Genomic DNA, 21,403 nt, shown 5'->3' with positions numbered 1-21,403 from the left:
AAAAAAATTTAAAATCAGTTCAATTTTTGAATTGACTAAAAAAGATTCGAAAACCCCGAACCGTCAAACTCGAATAACCCAAAAATCGAAATGATTACGGCGTGGTTATTAGAACTCTTTACCTATTTTCATTTTGTTTTCTTTTTTAATTTTCTCTATATCTAATTAGTATCATCATTGCATCATGAAGCTCATAGACATTCTAGGTATTAGGTAAAATTATTAATTAATATTTTTTTTTGGCTAAAAACTTGTAAATTAATATTTGAACCCTCTTTATGACAACATTATTATTATTGTTATTGTTATTGATGGAATAAAAATAAAAAATACTCAACCAACCACATGGTCCACAACACATCCATATGAATCTATGATCCACTCTTTTTAGCCTTCCTAGCGTGTAGGAAGTTATCATTTTCTTTTTTAAAAAATCACAATTAATACAAACTTTAAGGCTCCAATAGGGTTTCATTTTTATTTTTAAATAATCTAATTTTTATTTGTTTTTAAGGAATATATAATGTCCTGAATTCCATTTAGTTAAAAGATTTTGATATATGGGTATTCGTGTTTATTATAAATGCTGATTAAACATCTAAATTCATTTTAAGTTATAAATTAACTTAGAGATTTTAAAATGTATATTTTATCCTACCAAAATCTTCAAAATACAACTCATATATGAATTCACAAATTTAGTGACAAGTTAATAATAATAATAATAAGATTTAACAATATATATTTACAAATACTTAATTTTTCTTTGATTTTAATTAAAATATAAAGATTTTAGTGATAAGTTATAATTGACTATTTTAGATTCAAACTTAATAATTTTTTTACCAAAATAAGTTAATTTTAATTTGTGTCAAATAGGATTAGTATCACAATTTTAGTTTCAGGTGTTTTAAGGGGTGTTCTTAAGGAATATAACGTGCACTTTTTATTTATTATAACCTATTATTTTTGTTTTTTTATTTAGTTTCTCACGTTGATAAATAAAGTAATATTTATAGATATTTTAAATTTATCTTTTTTTAAGTTGAGTAATTTTTAAATCTATGCATTTTAATATGTCAATTGTGGTTTAAATGACTAAAAAATGTATAATATTATGAAAATTTTGAAAATAAATAAATTATATATATTATTTTTACGGAATTTCGAAACTACGTAACATTGTGTATGGTTTATAAATTTGGACGAATTTGTATTTTAAATTAAGTAATTTTTTTGAGATATACACGTTTTGAATTCTGCCTTGATCTTTCTTTGTCTCGAGCCCATCCGGGGCCGTTCGCATGGAACGACAGTAAGCCCTTGGTCACAAGCGTAAACATGATCCACTCTTCTTTCCCCGATCGGAGCCTCATTCCTGATCTCCTCGATAAGCTTTTCTTCTCTCTCTGGGTTCCGTACGGCTTTCCACAGAATTCTATATGTCTCTATGAGATACATTAAAAATGTGTAATTGGTGAGAATAGTTCGAAAATATAAAATTTTTTATTTGACAAATTTGGTAAATTAATAAGAAAATATTTCATTCAAATAAATGCTTATTCGTTAAGAAAATATTTATATAAATTTGAGTTTATTTAAAAAAATGTTGATAAAAGTGATTTTGAGTAAATAAATTTTTTTGGGCAGAAGATTTAAAATTACGAATAAATAATGATAAAATATATATTTTTAAATAAATAATTAATATTTTAATATTTTGATTAATGAATTAAGTGATAATATTTGATCATTTTTGAATGTTTAAAATAAATCCGAACAACATAATAAAGACAATTTTATTGGTTCGTGAGAAGTATGAAATTACTAAAACTAACCCGTAGTCCGTGCATTTACACGAGTAATGATACAAAAATCAAGGGAAAAAAATACGATAAAAATGTGGTAACATTTTTAATTTACTCTCACATATATATCCAAATTAACCACAACTCTCGACCCAATAATTCAGACATTTTTAATTTAATCTCACAAAATACTTCAAATAGTATACACTCTTGATAATGCAAAAGTAAGTGAGTTGCCGATTCAACCTATTCGTGACACATACGACTAGTCATAATACAACTTTTTTTCATGCACATATCATCCGTTAGAATTCCACCATGAATAACGCTGCATCCAAAGAACGAGATATTGGATGAATTATTTGACTCCCAAATTTTTCCCCAACAAAAGTGATATGGAATCATCTTAGTGAAAAACTTGTAGCAATGCCCTACATGAAAACTATTCATATATTATCAATACATAACGTCTTGTTCAGACATGGACACTTGCTTACGTCCACCAAAAGTAATGTTTAATCTCATTTTATATCTAATTTGACTAACGAAATCACTAGACTGAGATCAAACATGTCCTTAACTGCAACATTTCTACATATAACAATAGAAACAAACTTAGAATACGTCGTAGCTAGACTTTTGACACTACACCAAATGTCGTCCTAAAATCTAATTGAAGAACCATCTCTACAATAAATCTAGACTGCTTACGAAAACTTTTTCACATAGAATAAATTCCCCTCAAAATGCTACACCCGCTGGATAATATCAGACATTTTGGTGAGCCAACCAGACCAATCCTTACCATACTTACATCTGATTATCGATGCCCAAAGACTATTCGGCTCCGTTACAAATCTACTACACCATTTTGATAAAATGGTCTTATTAAAATAAATAAGATCTCCAATATCTAGACCTCCTTAATCTTTAAAACATTTAACCTTATCTCAACTAATTAACTAGATGATAAACCGAAAAATTAGAAGATCCCCATAGAAATTTACACATTATTTTCTCTATTTTCACCGTCACACTCTTAGAGAGAATGAATAACGATATCATATATGTAGACATATATGACAACACACTTTTAATGAGGATTAATCGACCCTCTTTTGAGATTATTTTATTTTTTCATCTAGACCGTTTACATTTTATTTTAGTGATAATCGGATCCCAAGAGACCTTGGATCGTAATTTAACACCTAATGACATACAAATATATGTTTACGGAAGATCAACAATTCTGAACCCTAATATATTTAACAACCTCATCCTTCTTCTATTTGAAACATAATTTTTTGAAAAAAATGTGTCAAACTTATTAAGATTAACTTAAAAACCAAAACAAAATAACTATCATTTTAAATGTGATAATAAAAAACATAAAATATTATTATATATAAAAATGCTATTACAAAACTTTTAAAAAAGTGCTATTTCTTCCTATTATTTTATTATTTTAGAATTGGTCAAAATTAATAAATGAAAAGTAAGATGTTTTCAATCAATATAAAAATTGTTATTAAATACACAAACAAAAAAAATGACTTTTTAATATAAAAAAATATATGACAAATTTTGGTTGACAAATGAGTCTAAAATTTTATTTTTTTTTTTTACAATAAGAGATAAATTGAAGTAAAACATAGATTCAAATTATTATTTTTTTTGGTAAGAACATAGATTCAATTTCATGTTATTAATTAAGACAATATTTATTTTTTGAAATATCTTAACGGTTGCGTTCCGTTTCAGAAAAATACCAAAATGGGTCTCGATTCGAAATTTTGAATTGAATTTAAAGCAAAGCTCCCTAAAGGAGAGACCAAAGTCATCTTTTCAGGACTCACCTTTCAGCTCTTCTTCTTCTTCCCCAAATTCTGCAAATAGAGGAGGGCTCTAGAAAGTATCATCAAGTTCAGACCTTTTCTTTTTGCAATTTCACTTCTGATTCCTCGAAAACCCAACTTTCATTCTCTACCCATCATTCCTTTTCGTCTCTTTTTGGCTGAAAATGGGTTTCAGGATCCATAGCTGATTTCCAATTTTGTATGATTTGGGGAAATGATGTTGTCATTGTCAATGCCCACTACGGCTACTACTCGGAGTTCACTGGAGCTCATGCTTGATTCCTTCCTGCGCATGGATGAGCCGTCGAGTGATTTACCACCGGCACTTCCGGCTCGACCCACGTCAAGGGCTCGACTCCCTCCGGCTAGGAAACCCTTGCCCATGAAGTTTAGGAGAGGAATTTTAACAGAGGTTTCTGAAGGAGATAGAAAGGAATTGGAGGAATTTGTTGAGGAAGAGAAGACAGATGAAAGTAACAGACTTTGTGCCCTAATGAAGGTAACTTAATTACTGTTCTTGGTAATGGGTTGTTGTTTTCTGTACTAAATCTAAACTCGATGTATCATGATGATGATGATGATCCAGATTTGTATATATGCTGGCCTTTTCTAAATCTGGAAGTTTGTCATTTGTTCTAAAACACTCTTTAGATGATCCAGATCTTGCTTTTGGGTGATTTGAATTCACAGAAATGGCAAAACTTTGTAGATTTGTTTGAATATTTAAGTTCAATTAAGCACCCCTTTTGGCCAGAAAGCATTACCTGATCTGGGTTGAACTAGGTTCAGATATATCTTGTTTCCAAACGTAATTGGACCTTGGTTTGGTGTGCATATTCAACTAACAGGGTTGATGGTTTTGAATGATTTGCTTGATGATGAGATATTGGATTTGGACCCATATCAAACAACCTCTGGATATTTCCAAATGAATTGAGTCTAATCTTGTGTAATTGTTGGTTTTGTAGATTGGAATTTGTAAGAACACAAATGAAAGAACACTAGAACTAGAAGGTATACTGGAGATTCAGAAATGTATTCGAGGTTTCCAAGCCCGCCATTTCTTTGACGAGTTAAGAAGAGGATCTTTAACCCTTCAAACATGTAAGCAATATTCATGTATAATTCATCTATGATTTACATGATTTACATGTATAATTGTTTGAATGATGAGATTCTATTCTGGTTATGGTGGTGCAGTTGTTCGAGGTGAAAATGCTAGAAAGGATTACGAGGTTTTAATGAGAAAATTAACCGCTGTCATTGTAATACAACGCCATGTAAAAGGTTGGATCGCGTGGACAATGCTGCAGAGAAAGAAGAAAGCATGTTTACGTATACAACGTGGTAAAAATGAAAAAAAAATCTTCAGATATAAGTAAAATTTTTGTAAGATAAAAACAGTTTTTCACGTTCATTGTTCAATTATCGAGTTGCAGCAATAAGGGGATGGTTGAGCCGAAGAAATCTGCAGTTGACAAATCCTATCGAGGTAAGTCCTTTATCATCTTTCTTTCTTCTATAATGAGTTTGAATTTTATGTTTATGTTTGTTTGTTTGATTGTCAAACAGGAAAATGTGAGAGTGTCGAAATCAATCATAAGCGACCTTCAAAGGCGATTATTTAAAGCGGAGAGGGAATTCGCGCGGAAGGAAGTTGAGAATGCTGATTTGTATAGAGAAATCCGTCGGTTTGAAGAAAGATGGTTGGAATATGATGAAAGGATGAAGTACTTAGAAACTTCATGGCAAGATCAATTGTCGTCTTTGCAGGTTAGAAATCTATTTTAACTGTTATTATGTTATACATATCGAGCGAGAAAATAAAACTTATATCCTTTTAAAGAGGAAATTAACGGAAGAAGAAGAGAAGGATAATCGTCAGCTCGGGTCTTGTGATTCTTTCAATATGTACTTTCGAATGAATGGTGGAGATCATCAGAAAAAGAAGGAGAAAGGAGATGATGGAAGACTAAGGGCTGATGATGAACTTAAGAAACTTAAAGTGAGGTATGAAGAGTGGAAGAAGGATTATAAGATTAAATTGAAGGAGACGAAGACGGTTTTACAAAAGCTTGGCCAACCGGAGAAGAAAACAATCATGAAGAAATGGTGGGGATTGTAATGAATGAAGCTCACAACATAATGAAGAAACTATTGTTTTAACATTCAATAATATTATTTATGGTTGCAAAGAAAATAATATTGGAAAAGGTCAAATTAGTTTGACATTGATGTGAATATTGACTAAGAATTTTGAGAATTATGTATCTATTATCTATGTCTGCATAATAAAACTATACAAGACAGTTTGAAATGGAGAAATTATTTAAACAATTTGATCTTATATAAGATTGAAGCAAAATGTGATTGCAATAGTGAGGCATATAAGAACATATGGAGGAGTTATTTGAAAGAAATAGATAACTTTATCTCTTCACCAGAAATTAAGAAAAAGTTTAGTTTGTAGTGCCCTTAATAAGTTACATGATAAAAAAAAATATATAGTTTTTAAAGGGATTTTGGGGTTTAATCAAAATTTTATTCAAAAATTTTATCATCATTTTATCTATATTTCAACTATTTAATAACTCATTTTATATAATTAAATATTAAAGAGAGAAAAAAATTAAAATATAAAAATATTTTGTTAATTTAATTTTTTTTTATTAAACCCTTCAAAAAAACTAAAAAACTATTGCCTCAAGATATCATTAAAAACCAGTTTATTTGTAAAAAAAATTCAAAAATTAAAATTAATCTTTTTTTATTAGAAAGAAGTGACATTAATTTTTTTACCTACTTTTGACCTTACAAAAAAATTACAAATGTAATAAAAATTTCATTTAATAATTAAAATATTCACTCAAGAATTTTTAAAATTACACATAATTATAAATTTGAGAAGTTTTAAATTTTAATATAAAATCTTATAATATATTTATTTTAAAAGATAATAGTCTTAATATATTATATTATTAATATCAAATAATTAATAATTTAAACTTATACATATACCTTAAATATATATATATATATATATATATATATTATCTTTAAATTAAAATGATTTTAAAATTATAAATATATATTTTTAATAAAATGAAATTTTAATTAATACTGACTAAAATAAAATAATAAATATATTAATTATTTTTTAATAAAATTAAAATATTAATCTTTTTTTTAACTTCATTAAATATATATCTAAAAGTTTATGATTTAAAAAAATAATTAAAAAAATAAAAAAGAATTAGAATAAATTTTATTTTGAATTAAATTTCATTTTTTAATAAAACAAACTGAATAAATAAAATAGTTTGATATTTTAATATTAAGATGATAAACTTTTATTTTATAATAACCTATTATAATTTTATTTAAAAATGATTAAAACTTTAAATATAATATAAAAAGAAATTATATTCAAATTATTAATAATAATAAGATTAATAATTGTAATATATATAACTATATATAAATCAATTAATTTTGAATAATTTTTTTTAAAACTAATTAATAAAATAATAAATAAATAAATACGTAAATAAAACACTAACTAATAGAAATAATAGAAAGAATATTTTAAATATTAATTTTATTTTAATTTTTCTTTAATTTTATCAACTTATTTTAATAAATAAATTAATTAAAAGAATTATATATATTAAATAAAAATTTATTATAATTATAATTATTAATATTATTAAAACAAATAAGTTATTACTTATATAAAAAACATTATTAAAATATATGATATTTCTTTAATATTATGAAATAACAAATAAATATCTATATATTTTAAATAATAATATATTAACAAGTATATAATTAAAAAATAAAAAATTTATTTTATTATGAATAAATATATATATATTTGAACTTTTATTTTTTTTAAATAATATGTTTATTTAAAAATATTTTATTTCAAATTATAAATATATTTATATATATTAAAATTATTAATCATTAAATAAATTATAATTATTAGATATTTATTATTTTAATAATATTATTAAGTAAAAGTAAGGAATATATATTATAAACAGTTTATTAGAACGGCTTATTATGCTTTTCAATTTGATTAGTAGTAGTAAAAAATTATAAAATTTAAAAATTAATGAAATATATTTTTGATTTGTTTTATTTTCTTAATATTTTATAATAATAATTATGAATAAATTAAAATAATCAATCTTATTAAAAATTTTAAAAATATTCTTCTAAATAAAATATATAAAATTATATATAAATAAATATTTTATATTTATAATTGATTTTTATAATTATATATATATATATATATATATATATATATATATATATATATATATATATATATATATATATATATCAGACTAACATATATTATAATTATTATTTTTTAAATAAATTTATAATTTTAAATAATATTATTAAGAAAAATTAAGAAATATATATTTTAAACATTAATTATAATTAGTTATAAAAAATTATGAAATTTAAAAAATAAATGAAATGAAATTTTGATTTATTTTTTCATTGTTTTTTAACTATTTAATAAAATTTTGTTTTATTTTTATAATGATATATTTATTTTTCAAATTTATTACCTTTTTATATATCATTAAAACCAAAATTTAATAGATTATATTTATTAAAGAAAATAATTTTAAGTAAATAAAAAATTATATACAAATATTATCATTTAATTATTAAAAAATATATTAAAAATAATAATTAAAACAATTAATATTTAAAATAATTTTATAAATGTTAAAAATATTATTTAAATATTATATTATTTAATAAAAGGTTAATTTTTTTATATAAAAAACATTATTTTAACTTTTTCTTATAAAAAATATTTTCTCTTTCCATTTTATTTATTATAAGTAAAATTTTAAATTAACGATTTCTTTGATTTAATAAAATAAAAATTCATTAAACAAATAAAAAAAGAAAAAGAAAGTTAATTATTTAATATATTAAAAATTAAATTTATTGAAAAAATTTAAAAGTTATAACTTTTATTATAATCTAATTTAATTATATTTTCATTTATTTATTTATTAATTTAACTGTTTATAATATTTTTGAAAGCTAATTTAATTATTTAAATTCAGAATTTATGTTACTTTAAATTTATTTATTATTACAAAATATAATAATATAAAAAAATTAATTATAAATTATTTAAATATATATATAAATATATATTAAAGTTAAATTAAAAATGAAATTCTAAGAATATTTATAAATAAATTTTAGAAATGAATAAACAAAATATAAAATAAATTATATTTGAAAATTTAAAATTTGAATAATATCATATATAATTAAAACATAAATATGTTTTTTGTATTTATAACTTTTAACCTATTTTTTAAATTAGGATTATTCACATATTTATTAAAAATACATTAAATTTCTAGCATATTTCTAATTATGTTTTTTTTTTACTTTAGTTAAGACAATTCAGATATAAATTATCTATAAATATGTTTAAACGGATAAGATTAAAAAACTTATGTAGGTGGCCTTGTGAACGGTTTTATTTTAAAGTTCATTAAAACATCATTATCCATAAGAATTTATAACTGTAAAATAATCAAAATTAAAGGATAAGATATTCAATTTTCTTGACAATCCTAGCATTTAATTCATATTTCACTTTTAAAAATATATATTGATATATACCTCCTCTATATTCAATTTTGTTGACAATCCTAGCATTTAATTCATATTTCACTTTTAAGAATATATATTGATATATATCTCCTCTTCTCTATTTCACCAACCAACACTCTTTTGCAAAATAAAGATGCCGGCGGCCGGCGTAACTCCGACGACCGTCAATGGGAGAGAATACCCAGGAAATCTCACCTTGTTCGTCACTATCACTTGCATCGTTGCCGCCTCCGGCGGTCTGATTTTCGGCTACGATATTGGAATTTCAGGTTAAAATCTTTTTAGAAATTTATTAATTTTTTGTTTATGAATCATATGTACAAATGTAATGTTTAATTAACAGGGGGCGTTACATCCATGGATCCGTTTTTAAAGAAATTCTTCCCGTCGGTATACCATAAGGAGAAGAATGATTCGTCGGTAAATCAGTATTGCAAGTTCAACAGCGAGACTCTAACGATCTTCACGTCGTCTCTTTACCTTGCTGCCTTAGTTTCTTCTCTTGTTGCCTCGTCGATCACCAGAGTGTTGGGTCGGAAACTCTCTATGGTGTTGGGAGGTTCTTTGTTTTTCGTTGGAGCTCTCGTTAATGGATTTGCGCATGGTATTTGGATGCTTATTTTGGGTCGTATTCTTCTCGGTTTTGGCATCGGTTTTGGAAATCAGGCAAGTAACTAATCTTCTTTATCTTGATTAGTAACGCTATTTATCAAGTTTGGAGTTAAAATTTGAAATTTACCTAGTTTACTATTGCTAATTGTTTTAGTGACGTAAAACATTCAATATCTACAGTATTTATTACCGTCGTTATTGTAATCTCTATATATGTGTTAGAGTTAGACTTAAAATAAAATTATTGTTTATGGATTTTGTAGGCTGTTCCATTGTATCTTTCTGAGATGGCGCCTTACAAATATAGAGGAGCCCTTAACATAGGGTTTCAATTCTCGATAACGATAGGGATCCTCGTAGCGAATGTCCTCAATTACTTCTTTGCCAAGATAAAGAGTGGAGAAGGGTGGCGTTATAGTTTGGGTGGGGCGATGGTCCCTGCGATAATCATGGCGGTTGGATCGTTTTTCCTTCCCGAAACTCCGAATTCCATGATCGAGCGTGGCAAACATGAAGGCGCTTTGCAACACCTTCGCAAGATAAGGGGTGTCGAGAATGTGGAAGAGGAGTTCAATGACATGATAGCAGCGAGTGAAGAGTCGAAGAAGGTGGTTAATCCTTGGAGTAATTTGCTACAACGCAAGTATAGGCCTCACTTAACAGTGGCCATTCTTGTCCCGTTTTTCCAACAGCTTACCGGGATAAATGTCATCATGTTTTACGCCCCGGTTCTTTTTAAGACTATCGGATTTGGCGACGATGCGTCCCTCATGTCTGCGGTGATCACAGGGCTCGTGAACGTATTCGCCACCGTTGTCTCCATATACGGAGTTGATAAGTGGGGGAGAAGGTTCTTGTTTCTCGAAGGTGGTACTCAAATGTTCATTTGTCAGGTATGAAAATCACCAAAATATTATTCACATTTGTGCATTTTTTTAATGAAATAACCAAAATACCATTTCTAGGTTATAATATCGATATTTATTGGTGTCAAATTTGGGATTAATGGTGAACCGGGAAAATTGCCCACATGGTACGCAATTGTGGTGGTCTTGTTCATTTGCACATATGTTGCGGGATTCGCATGGTCATGGGGACCCTTGGGTTGGCTCGTGCCTAGCGAGATCTTTCCATTGGAGATTCGTTCCGCGGCTCAGAGCATTGTTGTCTCGGTTAACATGTTGATGACATTTATCATTGCTCAGATCTTCCTTAACATGCTATGTCACCTTAAATTTGGCCTATTCATCTTTTTTGCTTTTTGGGTTTTGGTTATGTCAATTTTCATATATTGTTTTGTACCCGAGACTAAGAATATCCCGATCGATGAGATGATTGTTGTGTGGAAGAAACATTGGTTTTGGTCGAGGTTCGTTGATAATTGCGAGGCTGATGTCGAGTTCACCGGGAGGAACTTTGAGAAGTTTTAGGATTATTATGGACTCATTATAGACAATTTAAGTTATATCATTTTGGTATTGAAAATTATTCAAGAAGGTTATATATGCTTAGTGTTACTACTTGTAAGACTTTTTTTTATAATGCTCATGTTTAATTATGTGTGTTTTTTTTTTATTATTGTTGAGAGAACTTGTTTTTATTATAGATTATAATTATTTTAATGAATTTGTATTAAATTGTTTTGATTTTGATTTTGTTTGTCTTTTTCCTTTTATGTTCAAATATTTATGAGATGGTTTTGGGTAGGTAAAGATTGTCAATTCTAAAGAATTTAATTAGTAATAATGATACGTTACACATTTTAGGGTGTATAGATGTTGACATATTTTATTTGAAAAGATGGAAGTTATTTCATTAATAGATGTTGACATATTACTTTAAAGGTAATATATTAATTAAATGGTTGTTAAATTTGATGTTTGACCTGTCCTATTTTTAAACACTTTTATTTTCTGATTTTGAAAAACAAAATAGATACAGAAAGAAGAAAGAAATCTCTAATTAAATATAACTTGAAAAAAATAATTTATTAATTAAATTTAACTTAAAAAAAATAGATTTATTAAATTAAACATTAATAAAAGTTGGTAATGAATGTGATATTATATATATATATATATATATATATATATATATATATATATATATATATATATAATATCACATTCATTACCAACTTTTATTAATGTTTAATTTAATAAATCTATTTTTTTTAAGTTAAATTTAATTAATAAATTATTTTTTTCAAGTTATATTTAATTAGAGATTTCTTTCTTCTTTCTGTATCTATTTTGTTTTTCAAAATCAGAAAATAAAAGTGTTTAAAAATAGGACAGGTCAAACATCAAATTTAACAACCATTTAATTAATATATTACCTTTAAAGTAATATGTCAACATCTATTAATGAAATAACTTCCATCTTTTCAAATAAAATATGTCAACATCTATACACTTATGAGATGGTTTTGGGTAGGTAAAGATTGTCAATTCTAAAGAATTTAATTAGTAATAATGATACGTTACACATTTTAGGGTGTATAGATGTTGACATATTTTATTTGAAAAGATGGAAGTTATTTCATTAATAGATGTTGACATATTACTTTAAAGGTAATATATTAATTAAATGGTTGTTAAATTTGATGTTTGACCTGTCCTATTTTTAAACACTTTTATTTTCTGATTTTGAAAAACAAAATAGATACAGAAAGAAGAAAGAAATCTCTAATTAAATATAACTTGAAAAAAATAATTTATTAATTAAATTTAACTTAAAAAAAATAGATTTATTAAATTAAACATTAATAAAAGTTGGTAATGAATGTGATATTATATATATATATATATATATATATATATATATATATATATATATATATATATATATATAATATGATATTTAATTTTAAAGTGTTCGGATTGTCGGGGTCGGTTCTCAATTGACTCGTTCATAAACTTAAAACGATTATATATATATAATGATGCTTAATTTCAAAGTGTCCAGATTACCGACCCAAGATTTTGAACTGGAGTGGACTTGAAAAAAATTTAGGGTGGACTTAAAATAATAACGAGAAAATTAAAAAAAAAACAAGTATATAAAAGTAATATTTTATCATTTTTTTAATAATTAGATAAAAAAACAATGAATTATACTAATTTTTTTTAAGAAATTAAGGGTAATGTCATATTTCTACTGTAAAAATAAATAAATAAATAAATTTTTTCCGGGTGGGCTTCAGCCCACCCGAGCCCCTACATAGATTCGTCCCTACGGGTCGCAGGGACGGATCCAGGATTTCGAACTGGGGTGGGCTTGAAAAAAATTTAGGGTGGACTTAAAATAATAACGAGAAAATTTTGAAAAAAACAAGTATATAAAAGTAAATTTTATCATTTTTTTTAATAATTAGATAAAAAAACAATATATTATATTATTTTTTTAAGAAATTAAGGGTAATGTCATATTTTTTTGTCCCTAGGGGTCGAGAGCTGTGGTTAATTTGAATATATATATGTGAGAGTAAATAATATTTGAGTCGGATTGTGGGTTGACCCGCCCATATATTTAAAACGATTAAAAATAAAATAAAAAATGTTATAGGTATGTTTCAAACTTACATACTAACAAAACGAGTACAATCATTTAAACAACTAGGCTAATAAAACTTTATACTTTAAATTCAACACTAAATTTAATGAACGTGAGGTATTCTTAACAATATAAATTCAACTTTTTAAATAATATATATATATATATATAATTAATGATGCTTAATTTAAAGTATCCGAATTTTCAGGTCGAGAGCTGTGATTAATTTGGATATATATGTGAGAGTAAATGGATACTTGAGTCGGATTATGGGTTGACCCGTCCATAAACTTAAAACGATTAAAAATAAAATAAAAATACTATAGGTATATTTCAAACTTACAACCTAAAAAAAATAAGTACAACTCTTTAACTAATTAGGCTAATAAGACTTTATATTTTAAATTTAACATCAAATTTGATAAATATAAGACATTTTTAACAATATAAGTTTAACTATTTTATAAACCAATATATACAAATTAAACATTTTAACCAACCAGACTAATAATACTTTATATTTTAAATTCAAATTCAAATTTGATGAACTATGATATTTTTAATAATATAACTTCAACAATTAAACTAATAATATTTTAATTTTATTTATATAATTTATATATATATATATATATATATATATATATATATAAACTTCCACATATATAATTGTTAATCATACCAATTATATATTTATACATAAAATTATAAAAATAAATTAACAATTGTAAATGGTGTAATAATTAAGTGTTCATTATACATAATAAAGATCGAGGTTCGAATCATACCCGGTACAAATTTAAGATTGTTGATATTATCCAACGAGGGAGAGAAGAGTGAACTCATTTATCCTTATATTATATAAGTTAATAGATTAATTTTTGCTCTTCTATAAATGAATTATTTATTTGGAAACAAATATCAAATATTTGTTCTTTTGGTATCTTATGAAAACAAATCGATCTCTTTAATTTTTGTAGTCTAACTAATTGGTTAATTGGTATTTGGAGTTTGGATTATTGTAAATAATGTTTAGTTTCAAGAAATTTCCGTAGAGCATCATATTTTTTAAACAAAAATATTCTATAATTATATAAAAATATGTTTTTTATATAATATAGTGAAGATTTATATTATTATAAAGAAATAAACTTAACATTTTTTTATAAAAATTAATAAATAAATGATGTTATATATTTACTGTTTCATTAGTATTTAAGGTGAAATTACCGGGCTTAGGCGGGCGCGGGAGGAAGAAACCTAAGAGGCTCTTTAGGTCTTTTTTTTTTCAGTGCAACACTGGAAAGCGCCCTCTTTTTGTCATCCCTTTGCTTGATGAACCTTCCAGTCGAGCCATTGCTTTCTTCACCTTCCTTTAGCTATGTGGGGCGAGCTTGAGCCTTGCTTTCCTCTCACTTCACTGGCTGACTATGAAAACTACAAAGTGCTTTATGCGAACCTTCATACTTAGTTTCAATCTATTACACCACAGGATCTTTCTTTGGCAGGATCGACATGGAAAGGATTAGAGCAAGCAAGTCGGGAGGTTACACTGGCCGGATCAAAGGCGTAGAAGGTGGACGTAGTTCAGAATAAAGTTGCTCAGTAAACAGCTGATCTTTGGCTCGCCCCTATCTTGCTGGGGCGTAAGCACTTCACTCGCTCTCGTTGACGAAAATACAAATAAAATCTGTCACATTTTCAATCAACTAGTGAATAAATTGGGAAATTGTCATAAACAGAAAATTAAAATTAAAACAAAACCTGTGAACATATTATAATTCACATTATTAAAAGTAGATCAATGATTTTGAAAATCAATGTAGCCTATAGGTGAACTCATTAATTTTTGAAGATCTCCGAGTTTGTTAAATATTAATTTTATGTTCTGTTTGTTCGACTGTGAGTATTTTAGCTTTTGTTTTCATTGTTGCTTCCCAATAATTAATATAGTTGGGTTTGGTGACAAGACGAACAATTGTATTCTGCATTACGAACGACTATTATTTATATCATATTGAATAACTTAAAATAAAATAATAATAATAACTTAAGATATCCTTATATAGATATCCTTATATGATAAAATATTTTTCTTTGTATGATGGTTATTTTTTCACTTAAAATATTCCAAGTTAAAAAAGTAAATACTAAAATACATAACTATGGGTTATTCTATTTTTTTTAAATAAAACAAAAATAAATGAATAAGTGTAGGAACTCTTTCCTTTTTCAGATTTATATAATGATCCAAATATATCTAAATTTAAAATTAACCATGTAAGGATTTTTGTTGGTTTCGGAATAAAAAAATATATATATATATAAATAAATAAATATATATATATATATATATATATATATATATATATAAATAAATAAATATATATATATATATATATATATATATATAATCAATCCAACCCATAAATGTGAAATGTATTTCGATACCAACAAAAATCCTTACATGATTAATTTTAAATTTAGATATATTTGGATCATTATATAGATCTGAATAATGAAAGAGTTCGTACCAGGAAATTGAATCTAGCCCTGAGAAGAATGTGAGTTAACATAACTCACTTCTTGGTCTTCAACCCCTCAGTCACTACGGATGCCCGCATTAGTGCAATGCTTCAAACGGCTCCTATCGCTCCCTCGGGAACATGTGTTCCTGCTTCGCAATTACGCTCAAGTCTCAATCAAATCGGAGCCCTATAACGGATAGAGGAGTGTAGCTCTAGCCTCATTTCTAGATCCGAGATCATCTGAGTCATATGTTTCATTTCTGGTTTCTTTCAAAGCTACGACTATATATATATATATATATATATATATATATATATATATATATATATATATATATATATATTTGTAAAAAATGTAAAACCTCCAATTCTTACATGATAGAGTGAAAAAATTGCACTCCCTATCTTTATCACTAACAATCAATAATGTATCATGCGTCTTAATTCAAACTTTTAAATAGTACGTCACTTTTTAAAAATACATATCATGCTTCTATCACTCATTTAAATGTAAAAACATACTATGTGTTGTTTATGTCATCGTAACACATTTATATGAACTCATGATACATTATTTCTCCGTACATCTATCACGATCACTCCATAAATAAAAAATCATAACGAAGAATCATGGTTTATAAAATGTAATAATAACTTTACAATAATTGGTATATAAAGTAAACTCATTTTTATAAATTGTTAGAGGATGTCAATATAATATATAAATTTATAAATTAATATTGTTGAAATAAATGATTATGAATATGAAAAGTAATTAATGACTATACTATGTTAATTGTTAATGTTGTTTTGTTCAATGACTTCTCCAATCTATAGGAGAAATCCAACACGTGATAAGAAGGCTGACCAATATTAATAACGATTTTAGTATTAAAAAAACAAATAAGGATTGTAAGATCATGTAACGGTGTGGGATAACAATAATGTCTACAATATATTAATATATATTGTGGTTGTTTATCTAAAGAAAAATCAGGTTTTAGCTATAATATTTTTTTTACCATTTTGGCTTTAAGTATGTAGATACTATTTTTTATATCTAATTTTATAGTTTATAAAATTTGAATATATACAAATTTCTCTAATTCATTTACGAGTTTGCATAATTTATTTTAAAGATAATTATTTTTATAATAATTGAGTTTTTAAAAATAATTGATTTTAAATTCTTAATAAATTTAACTAGTAATTTGTTTAACTTATGAAAAATTATTATACTTAAATTATTTAATGTTTCATTTAATTAATTATTTGGGTATTTATAAATAAAAAATAAAAAATGATTATTTTAAATAATTAATTTAGTTTTAGATTAGATGAGTTATATTAATCTTCTTTGGGTCCACAAGCCACAACTTGCATATAGATCTATTTATTTTTTATTGTCTCTACTGCTTGGCTCCATAAAGACAAGTAAAAAAATGCAGCATCAGCACATGCTTACATGTTAAAAGTGCGACCATTTTGTATCTGATTTATTTGAAATTTCATTCTCAGATTTCATTTGAGAGAGAAACCACCATGGCTGATCCAGCAACTCTAATTAGTGGTTTGCTTTCAAATTTGGTACCTCTCATTAAGGATGAATTCAAGTTGATTTATGGTTTTGAGAAGGAGGTTGAAAAGCTATTGAGCACGCTATATGCAATTAATGCCTCACTTGAGGATGTTGAGATTAAGAACGTGTGGAAGAAGGACATACAAACTGAAGATTGGTTGCGGAAACTAAAAGATGTGGCATATGAGGTTCGAGACATCATGGATGAGTGCACATTTGAAGATCTTCGTCTTCAAGTCAAAAGGCGTAATGCCTCCTCTTCAACTCGGATCCAGGTAACCAACTTTATCACCCATCCTTTTAGCAACACTTGGTCGCGTCGTGAAATTGGTTACAAAATTAAGGATGTTCAAGAGAGACTAGAACATATTTATTCAGTGCGCAAAAATTTACAATTGCGTGAACCTATTCATGACTCGAAAATAATAGACAAGTTTACTAGTAGTTGGCGTGAAACCATGTCTCTTTCTAATAGTCCAATATATGGGAGAGATAAGGAGAAGAAAGAGATTATTGATATTCTACTCAATAATACATCTTGTGCTTGTGTTGCTAAAGAATTATCTGTTCTGCCTATTGTTGGAATTGGGGGACTAGGTAAAACAACACTTGCCCAAATGGTCTTCAATGACAACCAAGTTTCTAATCATTTTGATACCAAATTTTGGGTTTGTGTTTCTGATAAATTTGATATTAAGTTGGTCATCAAAGCCATCATTGGAGAAAATAATGAAACTTCCTTGGAGATATTGAAGGACTTAATTCAAGATAAATTGAGAGGGATTAGATATTTGATTGTACTGGATGATGTTTGGAATGAAAACGTTCATACATGGGATCAGTTGAGATCTATATTAGAATGTGGAGCAGATGGCGCGTTCGTTCTTACCACGACACGTAAAAGAAGAGTTGCAGAAATAATGAAAACTATTCCACATTTTGAGTTACCGTCACTCTCTGACGATGATTGTTGGTTACTGTTAAAAAAACGTGCATTTGAGCATGGAAAACCAAAACATCCAAACTTCACTTATATTGGCAAACAAATAGCTAGAAGATGTAAGGGTGTTCCTTTAGTTGCCAAAACATTAGGAAGTCAACTGGGGTTTTGTGATGACGAAAAAGGATGGCATAGAATAAGAGATAGTGAGATATGGGAGATATCCGAAAATGAAGAAGATCTCTTGCCTATTCTAAGGTTGAGTTACTATGACCTCCCTTATCATTTGAGAAGATGCTTTGTGTTTTGTGCTATATTTCCCAAGGATACTGAAATTGAAAAGGAGAAATTAATCCAATTGTGGATGGCCCATGATTTAATTCCTCTTGTTAAAAAGCAAGAATTTGAAGATGTTGGGAATACAATTTGGAATGAGTTGTGTTGGAGATCCTTTTTTCAAGACGAAAAGGAGAACAAAGATAGGAAAGATAGAGTTTATACAGCATGTATGATGCACGATCTTATGCATGATCTTGCCCAATCTGTTATGAAAGATCAATGTTATACGATTGATTCTAATAGCTCGAGTGATGGTTTAGAACGAGAAATTCGTCATGTAACAGGAAAGGTTCATGAGTTAGACAAAACATCAGATTGTTCTCTTAAAACAATTGGAGGGTTACAATCAATAATGCTTCATGGAAGAGATGTTGGAAATGCCAAAAAGAAGATTTTGAGTTGCTTGAAGGAACTTTCGTCTTTACGTGTCCTTCAATTAAACCTCCGCAGTGTGCAATATCAAGATTTGCGTTGTCTGAGTTATCTAAAACATCTTAGATACCTAGACATTTCTTATAGTCAGATTACAACATTGCCTAATAGTATTTGTCATCTCTTGAACTTACAGACTCTGAAACTCAATTATTGTTATGAGCTTGAAAGTTTGCCTAGAAATACGAGGAACCTTATTAATTTGAGACATCTTTATTTGAAGGGTTGTATTGGATTAAAATATATGCCTAGAGGGATGAGGCAATTGAAACATTTAAAGACCTTAAGCTTGTTAGTGATAGGCAAAAAGGAAAAAGATTGTCAACTAGATGAAATAAAAGAATTGAATATCGGCGGATCTTTGAAAATTGTAAACCTTGGAAGAGTTAATGATGCATCTATTGCAAAAGGGATAAGCATGGCTAAGAAATCGAGTATCACTAACTTGGAGTTGGATTGGGGTTATGATAATGCTGATGGACATGAGAAAATAGGTGATGCTCTAGAGGTTTCAACTGTGACTCTGAAGATATTGAAAATGAGTGGTTATGAAGGTGTGAATCCCCCTAAATGGGTGGGAAAGTCTTATCCTTCTCCAACATGTCTTGAGAGTAATGATAGTAGTGCTATTAAAGATGACAATGAAATGATTGTACTATTCCCTTTGTTAGAGCAACTGTATTTTTTTAACATTAATAATTTGAGGGAATTGGTGTCTAGTAGCTGTTGGAGTACCGGAGCTTTCCCTAATCTATGCATGCTGGACATACATTATTGCCCGAAGCTAGGGAGGTTGCCACCGTTTCTCAAAGCACTCAAACATGTAACTGTTTCAGGTGAATGTTCGGATGAGTTGTTATATAGCATCTCAAATCTTAGTGCTCTTACTCATCTTTCTCTTGTCGGATTGAATGAAAGAAGTGTTTTATTTGGAGCTGATAAGGCATTAATGTTTGATGATGATGAAATACCATCATCATCATTGTCAAGTAAAATCCTTGGGGACAATAATAATAATAATGAAGCACAATTAGGAGGAAGAGTAAGCTCATCTTTCCAATCTCTTCAAACTCTGTCTATCCGTCGGTGCAAGAAGTTAAGGCGTTTGTTTGATGAAATTAGTGGCTGCGAGAAGCAACAAAAGCATCACAACTCTCTCACGTACTTGCGAATTGTGAGCTGCCCTGAGTTGATGATATCAGCTGAGGAGTTTGAAAACTTCAATATTAATAATAATTCACTACAGAGATTAAGTATTGAGAATTGTCCTAAGTTGGTGTCTTCTGAAGAAGTTATTGAACTCCTGCGTTCCCTTCGAACAAGACTTGGTCATGAGAAGATCGATGTAGATATTCTATTGGAAAAGGAAAGACAGAGGAAAGCATAGCACAATGGCCATATAAGCAAATTTGGTAAGAACTAATTCTTCCATGAGCTCTGTTTCTATGATTTCTTTTTAACCAAATAACATAATTCTAACTTATGATGCCTTATATTCATTGAGTTATAACATATGTGTTCTAATCTTTTGCTTCAGGAAAATTCAGACATCTTTTAAGGTTTTTGTCTATACCGACAACTGCACACAGACCTCGCATTCTGATTCAGCGATGAAGCCAAATCTCAAAGCGCGAAATCAGTCAATCACACTCTTCAAAACAAGTGTTCTTTAAAAGTATTTGATCCAATTTTCTTTGAAGCTTTAATTGAATTTCAATTTTATTTTTACATATTTCATTTCATGCATTTATAAATAATTAGTTATATCTGTTGATACGAAAATGTCTACAGTTTCGTGAGTTAGAATTATTGCTTTGTGAAGGATGTAAATTGGCTGTTATTGGTACTCTTGAATTTTGATTTAAGGCGGTTAAACTTTTAAAACTAAATTATTTTACAGATAAATATTGTCATTTTCTGAGCGCAAACATCATTTTAGATGAATTTAGACATTCAGCCACGTTATAATTTATAGAAAATCTGATAGATTTTCGATGTTAATCGGACTGATTTTGGACAAATGGTGATGTTCGACAATAAATGTTGTGATCTAAAAATGACTAACTGTCGGTTTAGAATGCCAC

General features: G+C 27.2%; 3 protein-coding genes across 3 annotated transcripts; all 3 read left to right on the top strand.

The window, feature by feature from the left end:
- Positions 1-3,632: 3,632 nt before the first annotated feature.
- On the top strand, positions 3,633-5,983 carry LOC124912424 (myosin-2-like). Its single transcript, XM_047453042.1, has 6 exons — positions 3,633-4,163; positions 4,633-4,768; positions 4,865-5,011; positions 5,104-5,156; positions 5,237-5,437; positions 5,511-5,983. Exons 1-6 carry the CDS (start codon positions 3,879-3,881, stop codon positions 5,787-5,789), a joined length of 1,101 nt encoding a protein of 366 aa, XP_047308998.1. The 5' UTR covers positions 3,633-3,878; the 3' UTR covers positions 5,790-5,983.
- A 3,484-nt stretch (positions 5,984-9,467) lies between these two features.
- On the top strand, positions 9,468-10,845 carry LOC124912900 (sugar carrier protein C-like). Its single transcript, XM_047453537.1, has 3 exons — positions 9,468-9,603; positions 9,678-10,000; positions 10,210-10,845. The coding sequence occupies exons 1-3, from the start codon at positions 9,468-9,470 to the stop codon at positions 10,843-10,845; spliced, it is 1,095 nt and encodes a 364-aa protein (XP_047309493.1).
- Positions 10,846-17,571: 6,726 nt separating this feature from the next.
- Positions 17,572-20,706, top strand: LOC124912899 (putative disease resistance protein RGA1). The gene has a single exon (XM_047453536.1). The coding sequence runs from the start codon at positions 17,572-17,574 to the stop codon at positions 20,704-20,706; it is 3,135 nt and encodes a 1,044-aa protein (XP_047309492.1).
- The last annotated feature ends 697 nt before the right edge of the window (positions 20,707-21,403 follow it).

The sequence above is a fragment of the Impatiens glandulifera genome, chromosome 8 (genome assembly GCF_907164915.1).
Source record: "Impatiens glandulifera chromosome 8, dImpGla2.1, whole genome shotgun sequence".
NCBI lineage: Eukaryota > Viridiplantae > Streptophyta > Magnoliopsida > Ericales > Balsaminaceae > Impatiens > Impatiens glandulifera.
The sequence above is the reverse complement of the archived record's forward strand: the minus strand, read 5'-3'. Positions and strand labels throughout refer to the sequence as shown.

Bases quoted from the DNA above. Each gene is read 5' to 3' on its own strand.
- LOC124912424 (XM_047453042.1), top strand. From the start codon at position 3,879: ATGATGTTGTCATTGTCAATGCCCACTACGGCTACTACTCGGAGTTCA. The intron at 4,164-4,632 runs GTAACTTAATTA...TTGGTTTTGTAG, and splicing joins GACTTTGTGCCCTAATGAAG to ATTGGAATTTGTAAGAACAC. The intron at 4,769-4,864 runs GTAAGCAATATT...ATGGTGGTGCAG, and splicing joins ATCTTTAACCCTTCAAACAT to TTGTTCGAGGTGAAAATGCT.
- LOC124912900 (XM_047453537.1), top strand. From the start codon at position 9,468: ATGCCGGCGGCCGGCGTAACTCCGACGACCGTCAATGGGAGAGAATAC. The intron at 9,604-9,677 runs GTTAAAATCTTT...TTTAATTAACAG, and splicing joins CTACGATATTGGAATTTCAG to GGGGCGTTACATCCATGGAT. The intron at 10,001-10,209 runs GCAAGTAACTAA...TGGATTTTGTAG, and splicing joins GCATCGGTTTTGGAAATCAG to GCTGTTCCATTGTATCTTTC.
- LOC124912899 (XM_047453536.1), top strand. From the start codon at position 17,572: ATGGCTGATCCAGCAACTCTAATTAGTGGTTTGCTTTCAAATTTGGTA.